Source organism: Tachysurus vachellii, chromosome 3, assembly GCF_030014155.1.
Source record: "Tachysurus vachellii isolate PV-2020 chromosome 3, HZAU_Pvac_v1, whole genome shotgun sequence".
Lineage (NCBI taxonomy): Eukaryota > Metazoa > Chordata > Actinopteri > Siluriformes > Bagridae > Tachysurus > Tachysurus vachellii.
Window position 1 is genome coordinate 11842013 of NC_083462.1, and position 18034 is coordinate 11860046.

General features: G+C 35.6%; 1 protein-coding gene across 3 annotated transcripts in view; it reads left to right on the forward strand.

Annotated features, from left to right (window-relative positions):
• The window catches only part of ptprua (protein tyrosine phosphatase receptor type Ua), a 237953-nt gene that overhangs the window by 117449 nt on the left and 102470 nt on the right, over positions 1 to 18034 (forward strand). For all 3 annotated transcript variants that reach the window (XM_060865749.1, XM_060865751.1, XM_060865750.1), the window contains exon 4: positions 9964 to 10045. In XM_060865749.1, coding sequence (XP_060721732.1) covers positions 9964 to 10045 — 82 coding nt within the window. The remainder of the gene's footprint in view (positions 1 to 9963; positions 10046 to 18034) is intronic.

An 18034-nucleotide genomic window follows, 5' to 3' on the forward strand; every position in this document is an offset into this window, starting at 1 on the left:
CTTCACATCCCTTGTTTTCTCGCAGCCATTAACTTTCAAGACCGTTTAAAGTGCGGGCACTAAATCAGTACCAACTAACAGCTCATCCTGTACTGACTCTGCCCTTGATCCCCGACAACAAATTGAGGTTGTTGTGTTTAGAGATCACCTATAAAAGCTGCTGTAATCAACTGTTTTTCTTTTAACAGTTCAGCTCTTGTAAACCTTGACGAATTAACAAGATTTTGACAAAGTCTGGCTCAATGAAGCAACCGATAAAGAAAAACATGCATGAAATATAGCAGTCCTCACTGCATGTTTAGTTTGTAACAACTCAAGATAAAATTTAGCATAGAATGAGTTGCAGGTAATATTTCCGTTTGCAGGTACAGTAAAGCCAATATTGGATGACTGCTCTCACTAGAAAAGTGCCTGGATGAGTGATGAGCGTAGTGCTAATTAAAATAATTGCCCCAAACGGAACAGGAACTTGAGGGAACCAAGATAAGAAGTGACAAATGTAAACATCGGGGCAAATTCTCAACACTAAAGAGATTTCTGGATATCTGTAAAAATGATCTTGATCTTGATCTGAAACTGATTCATTCACCTAATGATTTACTAAATATACATTTACTTAAGCCAAAGAATAAAGTCAATGTACAGGGGAGTATTTACCATTGCTCCTGCATCTATATTTATTTCCTTCAACTGACTGATGATGCAGAGCATTGCATAGTATCATTGTTTTAAATCGCAGATCTATTTATCTCAAGCAACTTTATATTTTATATCACATATGGTTTCCTGACTCTGATATATTAATTTGATTTTGATAATAAAACACGATGAAACACTGAAGTTCTTCAGTGGAACCAGGGAGAGAGACGGCATCACTTCACCGACTTCCTGGAAAATATAGAATAGCTTTTAAAACACTGCTCTTTGTTTTTAAAGCCCTCAATGAAAGGTCAGTTTCTTATTTCTCTGACCTTATCCCTTGTTGTTTTACTCCCAGGGACCTCAAGTCAGCTAATCAATTGCTCTTTCTCTGGTTAAGGAAAAAGGAGGTCAGGCTTTCTCTGGCGGGGCTTAAGGCTATGGAATGACACAATATTAGGAACATCCTATTATATGTATGTGTGTGTCTATGTGTGTCAGTAGACATTATATATTTGCTTTTATGGTGAAATTCATAATTTTAATATACATCCAGTGTGAAATGGACCATTGAGCTTGTTGCAGTTCCCATTTCTGACCACTAGAGACTAGAGACTCCACAAGTCTGTGGAGCTTAGTGGTGCACTTAGCATGCTGCCCAATGATGATACATATATACATAGCAACAAATTATTGATTACTCAAATTAGATATGAATGTGAATGAGGACTTTATAAAGAACGCCATTCGTTGAACAGATGACACTGTCTGCTGGAGTCGATGTCTTTTTCAATCATTTTGGCCCATTGCACTATGTCTGCGCATATATTTGGATTAAACAGCTTTGGAGAAAGTTTTGGACGCCGGATACAGGATTGAACATACAGTAGAGTCTGGACTCGTCTGACAACGGATTTAAACCCTGGCTTGCATTCAGATGAAAATCTAGAAGCCCAATTGAAGATTTCACGTTCTAAGTCAAAGCTTTCGGGTTAGACTTAAGAGATAAGAGATAAATCACACAGATAAATCTCTTGGAGAGTAGAAGAGAAATGAAACAGTAGACATATTAAATACGATTACGACGTAGATTTGGATCTATTGCAAGCTCTTCTTGTTTATGTCAGTTCATTTTCCTGTGTGGGCTGAATTAGAGGAGGTTTAACATTAAATACACATGTTCAAAATTCTGTTGATTTTTTTATGTAAAGCATCCCAAAGTTTTAAAGGAATAGTAATGGGAAAAGAAAAACAAATTGAAATCATTTTCAGCCAAGCTGTTTGGCGTCTGATGTTTGCTTCGTTAATTTTGGCTAATGGATCTAACATGCAATTAAATTTGAGTGCAAATGCACAACTGTTCTGATAAAACCAGACGTTCTGCGAACGAAGATATAATCAATGGATGTCAGAGTAACATTTACGAGCCATGAGCTGAGGCTATTCATGTTTTTTAATGATATTATTTATTCAGTTATTTAACACAAATAACATAAGATTTAAAAAAGAAATTGAATAGTGCGTTTCTGAAAGAAGGCTAAGGGAAAGTGTTTAGCAGTACATGCTGTTATATGATAACTAGCGACGATAGCTTGCGGAAGGGATCGTGAAAGTTTAATACTATAATCCCTTCACAAAATCCACAGGCTAAGCTACAATCCCAAATCAGGAAATACAGCTATCATATTTTTCTTCTGTTTATTATCCTTCTTCTTCTTCTTCTTCTTCTTCTTCTTCTTCTTCTTCTTATTATTATTATTATTATTATTATTATTGTCAGTAGTACTATTTATTGAATTATTAGACTTTGTCACATACACAACACATACACAGTCCATGTCAATTTTAGGCTTAAAAATAGAATAAAAATAGAGTTTCAATAAAAAAAAAAAAAAATAGACTTAGAATTACACAATTAACTACATTATTTATAATAGTACAGAAGTGTGCAGTTAATTGTGTAATTCTAGTGCAATATACACAATATGTGCTGCGTAGAAACCTATAAGCTCTAGTCTTGTGTGTTGTTCTTGCTGAGTTCCTGTATGACCTGAGGGAAGAAGTTCCTACTGATTCTCTCTGTACTGGCCTTCAGGGAACAGAAACAGTTCCCAGACTGAAACAGAGAAAATTCTTATTTATTCTATTTTTTTATGTTATTATATTTCACATACTTATATTTAGTACTCTACTGCACATGAATCTTCATGGCCATGTTTAATTTCACTCTTAATTATCTAGCTAGCGGACTATATTACACTATTTTACACTGTCAATTTTACATTGGCGACGTACAGTAACAGCCGCAGACACAGCTATTTTTTTTTCTTTTTTTAATGTCGTCTAAGAAAAGATGTCTACTTCTAAATGATCTGGGTCCAAAGTTACATAATTTTATATTCAGTAATGAGCAATATTTTACATCTGTGTGTGTGTGTGTGTGTGTGTGTGTGTGCTGTACCATATTTTATCTGCATTGACTCATGCACACATTTCCATATTTAAAATCTGAAATAGTTTCAGAGATACAGCACTTAGTCATCAGATTAATACCTTCAGTTTACCTAGATTAATTCTGGCCACAGTTCTACCTCCACGAATCTCAAGATACTTTGTCAATACGTGTTGTTATGGTCTTATGGAAGAACTTTCACTTTATGTCGCCTTCTGTTACTACAATGTGCTATCACACTCAATATTGATATGTCTATAAAGTTAGATATATCTCCTTAGCTCGGATCTTTCAGGGCGCCATCTAGGATTTCGAGTCAGCCATTGATTCACATTAACAGCAGACATTTCTTAATCTTTTTTTTTCTGACTTGCATCAAACACAGAATTGATTCGAACTATTATAATAATCTGAGCTATTACTAGACTACTGAGAAAATGTTCAGATGTAGGTATGATGTGAGGTGGTTGAATTTAGCCTGATATTTATTTGGTGATATATTTACACTTTTGTGAATACACACTTTTGTTTAAACACAGGATTACATCGATTAATCACTTTATCTAAAACAAGTATTTGCACATGAAGATTCTTTAGCCTTGTTGACAGGTTCAAACCTAAAAACTGCAATCATCAGGCAAACAATTGGGACTGAGGGCACATCGTGTAACAGCCCGGCTTGTGGTGCTGGAAGCGGGAATCGAACCAGGATCTCCACAGCAACGTCGAACTCATTTAGCATTTAGCAGATCAGATCCAGATACAGGGATTCAGTGTGTGCTCTACTTTTATTAACATAAATGAAGACTAACATAACTTAAATAAAACATAACAAAACAAAATATGACTATAGCTTGGAAACGTAACAACAAAATATGAACCAAACAAAATGATACATGAAAACTTGAATAACACGGCGTCCAGCATTTTGGATCATTTCAATGACTGTTAATGACAAGGACTATGTAGCAGACTTATATAATGCAGTGCATTAATTGAAAACAAGGGACAGGTTAGAAAGCAGGAAAAGAACGGCAAAGGGCTTGGTAACTCTCACATCGGTATAAAGTTGAGCGATGAATAAACCACTTGCCACCCCCCTGGTGATCTAGCAAGGAACTGTCCGAATAACTCCTGACAATATCTCTATAAATTTTACCACATAAACATTAATAATCATGTGAAAGTTTTCAAAACAGATTTTCAAATTGAACAGGTCATATGCACAAAACGCAGATATCTTCGAATGGTCATCAAATGATTCTGTATTGATTGAAAGATTCTGAATTTGGTTTCAGAGATAAAACCTCCAGTTTACTCATCTCAGTGACCTAACAATGTTAGCACCTCTGTAGTGCATTGGGTCTTCCAGCCATTTCAATCTTCATGCTTCAGCCTACATTAAAAAAAAAAACTAGACAAAATCTCGAGTCAAACATATTAAATTATAGCGAGGCACCGTCTCGAGGTGCAGGCAGCATACTGTCTGAGAAATCTCAGTGTACTTAATCTATTATGCCCTGTTGATACTGTAGGGGTTGGAGATGAGGCGTAGCTGCTGATGAAATATTAAAGACGCTGTCAAACATGCAGTGACTGCCAATATCAGTGCAGCAACTTAAAAAAGACCCACAATCCGTCTCTCACTCGCTGGGCAGAGTTTTCTGTCTTTTGCTATTTTCTATATTTCTTGATCTGATTCTTTGACACAAACTTCTATTTCTTACTTTCTTCTTTTTTTTTGTCCTTGTCTTCATAAAGATCATGTTTTTCATCCTGTGCTGCTCCAGATTAGCAAGTTTATAACATTTTACAATAACAGTACATGAATAATCCTGCACTAATACCTGAATTAATTCCTACTTTAATATGAACTAATGATGAGTTTCAGTTAAACATGTACTAATCACAGCCTAATAAAGCATTAACCTTAACACCTTATGAATTCCTGCGTGGATAAATAATTTACATAGAACACATGTACATTAAGCACATGTTCGTACATGTTTGTTCGTTAAAGTATTAATTAACACATCAGTGGTAAACTAATCAAACGTGCTCTATAAAAAGAACATAAAGGAGCACGGACATTTTGAGGAAAACATGAGTGAAATGAGGAACTGTTCATAATAATTTAAAGCCATAGACACAAACAAAGCAGGCAAAGTAACATCTAAGACTAAAACACCTGAAATAATCTGATAGAAGCCTGCTTCTGAACATTAATAAATAATAGCGTCCGGTAAATGGAAAGAAAAATCGTCAAAGTTCCAGGGCATGTATTAGTACTACAGTGAGAGAGGAAAGGAAATGGATGGAGAATGAACTTATATCATGCACTTATACCTACTGTACAAATTCATTCAATTCAGAACTACGAATTCATTCAATTCTGTTTTATTTGTATAGCGCTTTTAACAACAGACATTGTCTTAAAGCAGCTTTACAGAACATAAGACATATAGTACAAAAAAATTCAAGATTAATATTAGACTTATATTTAAATGTATTTGTATTTGTCCCAAATGAACAAGTCTGAGGTGACTGAGGTGACTGTGGTGAGGAAAAACTCCCTTAGATGGAAGAGGAAGAAACCTTGAGAGGAACCAGACTTAAAAGGGAACCACAACCTCATTTGGGTGACACTGGACTGTGTGGTTATAAGCACCAAAGAGTTGAATTATAGTGAGTTATAACGAATAATGTCCTTCCTACAGTCATATACAGTCTGATAAGTTTGTATTGATTAGGAGATTGTTGTCCTCAAAGACCACATGGTGTTGGCGTCTTCTGTTTGAATGTCTGAAATGTTCTTTAAACGGAACAACTGGAGCTGGTACATCTCTACATGCCTCGGGATGTGAATCCAACTTAAGCACATGTTAGTACATGTTTGTTCTTCAAATGTAGTACTTATCACCTAGTAAACTAAATCAAACTTGCTCTATAAGAAATAATTAAAATGAATAAAACATACATCAACAGAAATTGTTTCTATAATTTGCCGAACGCAGTACAGCTGTGTACACAAACATCATTGGCTGGATGGCATTTATGGATTTTTTTCATAATTTACATTGATCCATTTTATCGAATGTAGAAGGACACACTAATTAGAAACACCAGTAATTTCATTACAGTTTGTTTTTCTTCCTTCTAAATCTATTTCTCTTCCGATATCACTGCTGAACTAGTGCATGCTCTGGTTAGGACTCAGGGCTAGGCTGCTTTTCACTAAGGCTGAAATGAATACAGTGACATTTATTCATTTAGCAGATGTTATTATCTGTTAACATTTAAAATCAGTCTCCTATAAGATTGTCCTGCAGTGATTTGGACTGCTTTACTGCACCTACGTCTATCGGATCTCCAGGCTTATTATCTTTAACCTCAAAAGGTCTATGGACGTTCACATTCTTTCATATTTTGTTTAGTTTACATGCTAATTAATACATTAAGTTTAGTTCTTTATTAGTTTGTGATTAGTACATGTGTTAATTCATTAGTAGTTTATATTTAATGTGTATGTACATGATCATTCATGTATTCTTATCCTGTAAGTGTTCCCGAGGTTTTCTGCATTTTCTTCCATATCAGATTTTTTACCCTATCACGATCCGTAATTATTCATTATCCCCAATGCTTATGGGTGACTGAAATATATGTAATCAGTGAAACATGACTTAACTAACATGTTATGTCTGCTTGACTCTCGTTCTTTTTCTTTCTCTTACTTTCTTATTGTGAAGTAAACGGGTGCCGTTTGAATAAATCCAGGGCAGAGGGAATGAGTCAGTCGATGCAGTTCTCAGTCCGCAGCTGACGAATGGTAGAGTTAATCAGCCGGACGTCTCTACCAGACGCTCATAAGAATGAGAAGTACAAATAAATTAGTTGAGAATGGCTCCCTGGCTCATTCCCATCTTTCTAGGCCCTGGGCTGTATTGATCCCACATGGACGCTTAACCTGTGATGTATTGTGAACACTGAAGCACCATGCTAGCATTAAAGTGCAGATCTGCTAACATTACTCATTGCTATGTCTTTTTTTTTAAAGAACACATAAGCCCTTTTCTCAGACAATACAGCGCACTTTTGCTATCAAATACCTCAAGCTTTTTTTTTTTTGCTACTGTGTGAACCAAATATCTAAAGGTCATATAGTGTGGTCTGTAAGGTTTTTATTTACACTTTATAGCACTTTTATTAGTTGCCTCAGTCACCTCAGGGTTGCTCATTGGGGATAAATACAAACATATATAAATATCTAATATTAGTCTAATATTAAGAATGAGAGTGTGTGCCCTGCGATGGGTTGGCACTCTGTCCAGGGTGTATCCTGCCTTGATGCCCGATGATGCCTGAGATAGGCACAGGCTCCCCGTGATCCGAGGTAGTTCGGGATAAGCGGTAGAAAATGAGTGAGTGAGAGAGTCTAATATTAATCTTGAACTTTAGATACTATATTCCTTATATTCCGTAAACTGCAAACACTGTAAAAATACAAAAAAATTGTATTGAATTGAATTTCCAAGTGCTCGCTTAAGCACTTTGTGTGTTTGTCCCCTGCAATGTAACCATAGCAACATTAACAGTTCTAGCTAGTTAACTAGCCCAGTATTTTTTTTTTAATATCAAGATTCAATTTATTAGTATCAGTAATAAAGATTTAATAAAGATTGGTTTATCTCTGGTGAAGGATGAGGTTGTTTGCTGTTGCTGTAGCTTCAGAAGCAGAAAATCAATAGAACAGGAGCAGCTTGTGTGACTTGACCATATGAGGCCACGGTTAAAGTGGGATGTCTAATCAAATACCGCAGAATGTCCTGTGTTTGGTTGTAAATGACATCTACATCACAGTACCTTATATTAGTTGACAAACAACCCTCTGTTTACTGTCTTTCTGTTCTTCATGTCTGGCTTTCTCGGTTGAACTTGCAACAGCTGGTTAGGAAAGTATAATAAAAGTGATACACTGAATATTCATAACCAAGATAAGTACACTGAGAGTGTTACTTGTGCCTGCATTCATTACATTTACAGCATTTGGCAGACTTACATTTTTATACATCTGAGCAATTAAGGGTTAATGGGCTTGCTCAGGGACCCAGCAGTGGCAGCTTGGTGGACGTGGGATAAAACTCACAAACTTCTAAACAGTAGTCCGACACCTTAACCAACAGACTACCACGTCCCACATATTAATGCATTTCTCCCACCTTGCTGTAGCTGGCTGTGGGAAAACAAAACAGTGTATGGAAGTGGTTTAAATTGGTAGTTAAGCGTAGGTATAAATGTATATACTGGCCACATTAATAGGAACTCCTGTACCAATGCCTGATCATATGATCATGTAGTATCAACCGTAGAGAACAGAAGAGTAACCCAGAAGCACAACACACCAAACCTTGAGGTGAACGAGCCCTAGTAGAATTAGACCACAGCAACTTCCGGTCCTGTCCGTCAGGAACATGAATCTGAATCTTGAGCATGGACTGGATTAAAGGCTCACTTCAAGGCTTGAAGTGTTGAGGTGCTTTTCTGTTTACCGTGGTTGTAAAGAGTGCTTATTTAATTTCCTGCGTTTCTTTCGGTTCATTTGAACCAGTCAGGCCAATTCTCTTTTGATCTCTTTTATCAAACAGCCATATCCACACAGAACTGAGCCCTACTGGATATTTTTTAAAACTCAAGAGGCTGTACGAAATCTAAAAAACTTTTTTTATGAAAAAACTGAATGTTTATATACTGAACTGTAGATGTGTGTTCACAGGTGAAACAATAGTTGTAGATGAAATGCTGGGATTTAAAAACAGTTTTAAATTGTAAAGAGCGAAGCGAATCAGAATGCAAGGGTTAAAGGTAAAAAAGGCTGATGCTCAGCTCTAAAAAAACAAAAAGATGGATTTAAATCAACAATAAAACTCTTTCACTGCAGTTGGAATGGTAGTTATGGTAATTTTAGAACAATTTAATGCCTGACAGATTGTTTAGACCTCCACACTTTTTTAGGAAGATGCAGTTAAATAGCAGTTAAACCACTACATGTTTTAGCATTAATGCTGTTACCATGGAAACGGTCATCCGTAGACTTTGTGGTAAAATTCTGCTTTTTTTTTTTTTTTTAGCTGTTTTTTTCTTGTCAGGGCTGTTGACACCAATGTCATAGGAAACGTGATTTATCTGCAGTCAGATCAGATAAACGATTTTGGAAAATGGGAGGAAAGTGAGTGCACATTACGTAAATGATTGTGACATCAGTGCATTCATGCATTATGTAAAGAAAACCTGAAGAGCAACTGTTCTTCATTTGACAGAGAATGTCAAAGCTGTATGGAGGTGTATGGAAGGTGCCTCAGAGAGAAAATATTGATGTTTTCTTTAATTTGTGACCTGTCTTTATATTATTTTTGGTGAAATTTTAATTACTTGCAAAATCATTTGAAAAGTTAAAAAAGGATCAAGGCTATTCTCCAAATTTGTATTATAAATGTTTAACCCTTATTCCCCAGACGACTGGTGCTCCTGTCTGCACGCGGAATGGAAATCGACTTATCGGACATTTTCAATCAGAATAAAAAAAGAATTATCTATATCGCCGTCTGATATAAAATGTGTCAGGACTCATTGTACATGACTGTTTTTACCTGTGCTGAATTACACAGACTTTTAGTGTTTGACGGATTTTTATAATCAAGCACTTGAAGCATCTCAGAGAGTAGAAATGAGTCTGTGTGAAAAACACATTTCTTTTGGCTAGTTAATGTAATATGGTAAATTATTTAAGGCACATAACACACTGACATATAAATATGCATGCCTAGTCCTCAATATACCTTTTTACATTTACATCTTTCTTTAACTGTTTGCAGATTATTTTTGAAGCTACTGTCTCTGATGAGGAGAAGGGCTACATTGGCCTGGATGACATCGTCCTGCTAAACTACCCCTGTTGTAAGTACCTTTTACCCTTTTATACAGCCTTCCTTCCTCTCTCTGTCTCAGCTGGTTCTGTGAACCAAAGACCAGTTTTACTTTCTCCAGGACAAAAAACTTATATTTTCATGTTATCTCTAATCTGAATTGCTTTGACATGGACATGATTGCCCCTTTACTCTTACCCATTTGTTTTCTTCACACTTGCTTCTTCACTATTTCATTCTGCCCTATTCTTAACCTCTTTGCTGTTAGGGCTTAAATACATCTCTCTTTCCTCCTGCCTGCCTCTGTAGAGTGTCCTTCTATAGAGAGAAGGCTCTCCTCCTAATCTCACCGACAGTCCCATTGCCCACTAGTTCCCTACGTATCCCCATTTACATACTGTAATATTTTCTATCTATTTGACTGCAAAAAGGTTTATATACCCATACCATTTGAAATTAAACAAACACATTTCAGTGTTTTTTTTCAAACATCATTGCTATATACAGCTACAAAATAGCTTTTATACCAAAACCAGTAAAAAGAGGGTATATAAAACCAATCAACACACATTCACACACCTTCACTTCATTCGATACCACTGGCTCTCACTGCTCAGAAAAACCTTCACTGTGAAATACAGCATATAAAAGAGCATTGTTAATCACACATAAGTCTTCACCCTCCATTCACAAGAAGCACATGACTGTGTGCCTGCTGCTACATGAAATAGACTTATCAGAATAGGGAATAATAATACGTAATCTGACTGAGTGATTTCACGATGGCATGGTGTTTGAAAAGAATGGTGCAGAGAGCATCCAGTGAGAAGCAGCTCTATGGGTAGAAACACCAGGCTGGTTTGTGCTGACAGGAAAGCTATGATAACTCAAATAATCTCTGTTCATGACTGTGTTGAGCAGAAAAGCATCTCAAAAAAAAAAATACACAACATGTCTGAGGAATCTTAAAGAGGATGGGCTACAACTGCAGAAGATCACTCATGTCAGTCAAAACCAGGAATCTGATGGAACAGCAGGAAGAGTTTCATGAATACTGGACTTTTATACATTGGATAAACATTGCCTGGTCTTTTTCCAGTTATTAATTTTCAAGATTTGATGATCCTCTGCTCACTGTAGTTTCTTATTAAGTTGCCAGTGAATGCACAAAAAAATTGCATAGTAAAAATTGGGTGCTTCTTATTTTTAAATCTATCCATTGTTTGCTTATTTTTCTTCCTTCATTTCCCCCATTTTATATACCAAGTATCCCAGAAGAAACATGTTTTAGCAAACATATAGATATGTATCTGTGTAGGTGGGTAAAATATTACTAGCAGAAATTATTTTTTATTTTTTACAATGATAATTCTACTGTATTACACATGGCACCTATCCAAATAATGTTAAAATGAGAAACGACTTGAGAGTTGCATAAACAAGCCAGTAACACTTTAGCTTTTAGGATTTGATTTACATCAAATTGAGTAAATGTGTGGATAAAGAAAAACACACTCAAGTGCAGTATTATGATAAGACGAAAGGTATGCATGATAATAATAGATCATAATAATACAATATACAACAACTAAAAATATATACAAATGTATTGTGAGTATTTGATAAAGAATTAGTCAATGAGTGGAGCATAATTGCAGACATACACAGTGAGTGTTAGCAGCTGCTTAGATGTTATTATGTGAAATGAGCAAAAGGGTGGATCTACTGATTTCAGCTCAACTACCATAGCAACAATTAAGAAAGTACATAGAGAAGCTTTATACATACGCTCTGATGGTGTCTCTTTGGTGGTTTATTGAGCCACTTCACAGTAGTGTAGAAATGCATTAGTGGAGGATCACAGAGAAAGAGTGGGATGTCAGTGTGGCACAGTTCAGCAAACATCTTGCTGTGGAAAATAAAGGCCTTTGATTCAGTGTGGACAATTTTCAGCAGGAATCATGCTAAAGGTCCAGCCATAGCCTTGGTTCAGTCATCGCGTCCAGAGACCACGAGCAAGCACTTTTTGACTCATGTAGCACAATTACTAGTTTCTCTGAAGGTCTGAAGTTCTTCTGTGTCTGTGTCATGGAAGGGTGAAGACTTGGCAGAAACGAAGCAGAATAATGAGTTGAAAACCTGACTCTAAAAAGGTTCATGATCATAGAACCAGGTGGATGGAAATGTAATGCCCAGCTCACAAATATTTGTGAGTTTCTGGACTTTATACTGAGGGGGCTGATGGTTTCTGCCTCATCTCATTCATTGAGTGCGGGATTCAAATTCCAATTCACTCCCCTGTTGACTGCACTCTGGGACGGCATTGTGCACATCCACAAAATATTGTGAGCCTGTTGTGTTATGCATTCATGGAAATCGCTCCAATGTCCTAAGCATGATTTTTGCAATGCATATGATATCTAGTTGAGATAGATAGATAGATAGATAGATAGATAGATAGATAGATAGATAGATAGATACATACATACATACATACATACATACATACATACATACATACATACATACATTTAAGCCCCACTGATGGATTACATGATTGTGGAGCATGCATTTAAGTGGTTTGAAAGAAATGTCTTTCTGTTGGGAGTGTGGTGGACATCCTGGTCACTGGTTCTTTTTAGATAACCACGTATGGGCTTTAAATGGAATTTATGACCATCCCAGGCAAGGACAAATAAAGTGTAGGCCATCCTAACCCTTGGGTAACCTTTCTTGGTATGGTTTATGTGTAACGTATGCTTTAGGGCTTATATCACTATACCGAATATCAGAGTCTACAGTCATGACCTTAATATTATAACATTCTGTCAGGGTAACAAGCCAATTCGTGGTACACAGCATTAAAGTTTCAACATCTAGTTAACAAAACTATTGGTACTATAATCCATACTGTAACAAGGTTTACATTTTAAGGTTACTTGTAATATATCAATATCTAATAAAATAATAATACTGTTTGATTTTCTAAGTTTCTAGCTGACTGTTTATCCAAATCTCAATGAATAATTTATAAACAATTGAAGGACATGTTAAATCTCATTATGATCACATCATGACCATGTGCTCTTTGGCAAGTTTTATTTCTCAGAATGTACTGCGTATATCTTAGAAACTTTTTGAAGTTGAAAGATCAATTCTTGAAGTAAGTAATATTTAATGCTGTTTTTTGAAGATAGCAAAAATATAATCTTTCCACTGCAGTGAAGATTTTTATAATATGCCAAAATGTTACACACCATAAAACCACTAAATACAGTAGAAAGATACATTTTATTACCCGCAATTTGTGGAAAGTCATGGACATCTGTAGTATATAAATCATAGATGTCTACAATGCAGAATTCATTGTGGCTTATGATGGCTAGCAGATAGAACCTTAAAGGAAAAAAAAAAGTTTCTAGTTTCGGGTGTCTGGAGATTCTCCAGAATCTGTCAATTTGGGGATTATATGGCTCCCAATTTATTTTGGTCATGAAAAATCATTTATGCATTATCACACATATCAGGAGAAGATATAGTACTAATAAGCCAAGTACAGTAGCTTCCTTTTTCTAAACCAAACATATATCAGTTTATAAAATGATCTTAGTGATCAGATTAGAAACATTGTCCATTTAAAGACCAGTAGGTTTCTGCATTTTGGAAATCAGCTCCTAAATCAGCCAGCATTATTGGGTAACCTGGCAGATCATTTTCATTTTTTCTTATTTTTATTTTACTTCCACAGCGTCCAGTGATGATGGCTATTTAGCATCAATTCTGCCATATTATTTTTTGGAGCGGTAAATATGGAATATGTATGTACGTATCAAATAGGAGGATGTAAACACAAATATGGAGTCCAGTCTTTCTTTTTTCACTCATACACATTGTTTCCACAATGAATTTATCCCCAGATATTTTCACTAAAAAGAACAAGAAATACTATATTGATCAAGGAGAACCATTAATCAAAGTTAAACATAGCTAATTGTTATATAATTAACTTTATATTCTTGTAAGCTTGGCTCAAGGCACCGTTGCGACATGAATGTTCAAAATTATTTATAACTACAGAGTGACAAGTCAGCGCTAAACATGAAAAAATCCATTTATATGAAAAAAATATGTTAATCTTTGAATAACTTTTTTTTCACATGTTTCACTGAGGTTATTTCCCCTGGGCTTATGGTTCCTTCATCTGCCAGCTTTGAAAGAAGGTCTTTGAGAATTAAGGAGAAAGCCCCTCCCACCTCCAGCATTCTCAAGGCACCATGTTCCCTGCTTGCCTGATCAATATAGACTGTGTATGATCTAAGACACACCCCCCCCCCCCACACACACACACACACAAACACACACAGTCAATCTTCCATTCTTAAAGTGTATTCTTAAATGTTTACATTTAGAATTTAACTGTGCTGGCTGTAAATTAAATCACATTTATATTTTTGTTTATTCTAATACTATATAATTTCTATAGTCTAACGTTCTCCAAATAATTAAGACCATTCCTATCACAGAAGATCCTATAACGATATGTTGACGATTTCTGTGAGGAGTCATTCTGTGAGGGTGTCAAGGCTTTTTCAACAGGCTTCCACCATAAGGGTTTTCACGAGAGACACTTTCTAGTTTCTTAAGCTGACAAGCTGTGTTTCATGTTATTAAATTTAAAAATAAGAGGGAAAAAGAGAGTTTAGTGAGAGTATGACAATGACTATGATAATAGGTCTTGTCTCACAGATTAACTAGAAACAGTTAAAAACATGTGTCATTTATTAATGAACTGAAAATTGGAATTGTTGCCAATTTTCCGTTTTGGAATTGTAGATTTCTGTGGTATAAGAGACATTAGTCACTTTGCGACATGCTGTTATTAGAAAATGGTTTTCATGGCAAACATCTGGTTAAGAAGGATAAAGGAATACACACCACTCCAGGAATATTTAATTATCCTGCCTATGAATGACTGTGACTTCTGGTTGGAGGTTAATTAAGGTACAGTGTTGTTACATTCACTTGGCTTGCTGATCTGTTGTTAATTTAATTCTTTTGAGGAGGATCATTCAATCTGAGGTTAGCAAATAGAAACGGGGTAGTTATGAGGTCATGAAGACCACTGAGTCTTAAAATGCCTCTTTGAAACAGTCAACAGTTAAAAAGCTTGCTTTATAGCTTTCAAACCCTTATAAATCTCTCAGCAAACCAAAGCATTTTATAGTGATTGTATAGTTTTTAATGAGGCTTGTTTAGCTTTGTACTGTTATGGTGCATGATTGCAATGGTTTTTGAAGAAGCAATCGACTGTATGATGGAAGAGTTTTGGTGTGCTATGGAATGGAACAGCAATATACCTTTGTACCTCTTTAACAATTTGTTGAGGCCAGAATACCATGTACACCCAGGTTTAGATAACAGTGATAACACAACGTGATCACACATTTGACTAATGTGTGGAGGCTTGATGGGGTCTAAATACAAACCTTCAAAACAGAGGCAGATTATTATCAGTTATAGAACATTTTCAGAACATCCCAGTTTACCTCAAATCTCAATGCCTATGAACCTCCATCCCCCACCACCGACACCAAACTACATCACTAAGAAAAAAAGTTTTTAAAAAATGCCTGAACATTTTCAAAACTAGATTTAAATATAATATAAATACAGGGTATAATTAGCTTAATGTATAGTTAGAAGCCTTTGTAAATGCATGGCCCTTGGTGTGCAGTACTCTTCATTATACTAGCTACTAATAAAAAGCCTGCAAATTTGAACGATTATGACAAATCATTAATTTGTTTTTATTAACCATTTTATTCTAGTCAGGGCACCTTTCAGACTCAGAACCTGGAGCTGTAAAGCAGAAAAACATTAGACCCAAAGTACTCACTAAGGTGAAACCATTATTTGTTTTATAGGTCATTAGTAATGTAAAGTATTTTGAAAAATATTGATAATTGGAAACATATTAATGAAGGACACTAATACCATGTTCATGCATACTGTAAATGCACTCAAGGGTAGTGGGTTATCCAGTGCAAAGACACATTTGCTTGATCAGAGGCCAGGAGTTTGTCATTTACTACTTTAACCAGTATTGTCTCAGTACTGTGATGAGGTCTAAATACACTGCACTGAAATGAAGATTTCAGGTAGATCTGATACAGATAGTTTTCCTTTACTGTCTTTAAACAAAAATGTTTTTAAAGGTGATATACAGCAACAGTGCAGCACCTGTTACACATTACTAGTGTGATTTGCTTAAAAACCTACGAAGAGTATGAAGAGTGAGAGAGACTGTGGGGCATTGATCTGAGCACATTACAGGAATTGTACTTCTCACAGCCAGAGAAATGTCTCAGGAACTAAAAACTCCCAGATGGTAGCATGATTTTAGAGAAACATGAAATTACATCACATGTACCACCCTTTATTTTTGTGTGAAAACTACTCACTTTTCACATACGGGAGGAAGAGTTTTGTCTTCTGAGTCCATAAGAAGAAAGTTATGAGAAGAAACAACTGGTCTGCCATGAAAAATGTGGTACCAGTTTATCTAAAAAAACAACAGCTTATAGTCAATTAATAAAAAGTGGAATTTCACCACTGTTTGCCACTTAATGAAAAATGATTTCACAGGAAGGTAAAAGTGTATCAGTAATCATCACCATTTTGTATGTTTTGGATTTTTTTATTTTTTTTTTTGCCAAAGAATGGATACGGATATTCTTTTGTATGACAAAGTCATTTGTTCCAAGCATTACATGGAACAAACCCAAAAATTGATTATTTTTCCTGCATCCCACACAAGCAGACAATATCCAGCATTTTACAGCTTACAGGTTGAAATTGTATAAAATTTTTCTCTGCACATTAGAGAAGTATGTCTAAATTAGTGATACATAAAAAGAAATAATTATTTAGCTTCTAGAGGCTAATGATCATACCCATTTGCTTACATTCATAATAGCTTTTCAGAGAAATATGTGCATGTTTATGTAATCAGAGCTGAAAATGGCCACTAACAATACAAATAAAGCCATTAAAGAAATTAAACCCTTAAGAAAAATAGACTTTTTTTGGGTCAGCAATAACAAACTGGGAGACAAAGTAAGCCTTTTTTGAATCGTATTACATGAAACAGGTAAATTCTAAGTGATGGTGGAAAAAAGCAAATCCTGTAAGTTTGTCTCGAATCCAAACTATATCAGAGAGTCGCTAGCTTAAATGACTAATGTCCCATAAGATTCTCAATGTTCCTCTCATCCATTAAAATTAATAATGTGTGACCTTGTACACACTTTATGTCACTTTATGTCACTTTATGTCATTATATTACCCCTAGTTCCCCTGTTGTCTGTGCTTTATATTTTAATGATACCACAGCACTCAGGGGAAAAGATCCCATTTTACATGGTAATCTAAGGGGTGACTAAGAAAAAAAAATAGAAATTCTATACACTGAGTGGATGCCATTAAAACAATAAAACTGACTTGACAATGAATTTGTGAATAAAATAATTCAGAGGATTCTCAGTATTATTGCTGGGCTAACATTAAAACATGAATAGTATATTTTGAGGGAGGAAACAACAACAGCAGTGGTCGAAACTGCCTTGCAGGGTTAACCACTCCATTAATCCCATTTAAATATATGCAGTTACCAGTTTTCCCTGCAGGCTGCTTGTAAAGCTCTGTTGCATGTAAGATGTTCCCTTTGTGGCTTTGGTCAAAACAAGCCTTACATTGTTAATGATGCATCCATTTTATTATTACCAGTATTATCAATCTGATCCACTGTACAGTATCTACACATTTAAACATTTCCTTCTAACCAGAACAAGAACTCCAAGTGTGGAGGGAGGGAATGCTTCTCAGGGTGAAAGCCAGGCCCAAACAAAGGGATAGCAAATGGACGCAATTAATTAATGAAATAACAAGTTAAGGAAACAATGGGGGAAAAAATGGGAAAAAACATAACTAGAATAGAAATAAAATCGAACCTCAAAACTAC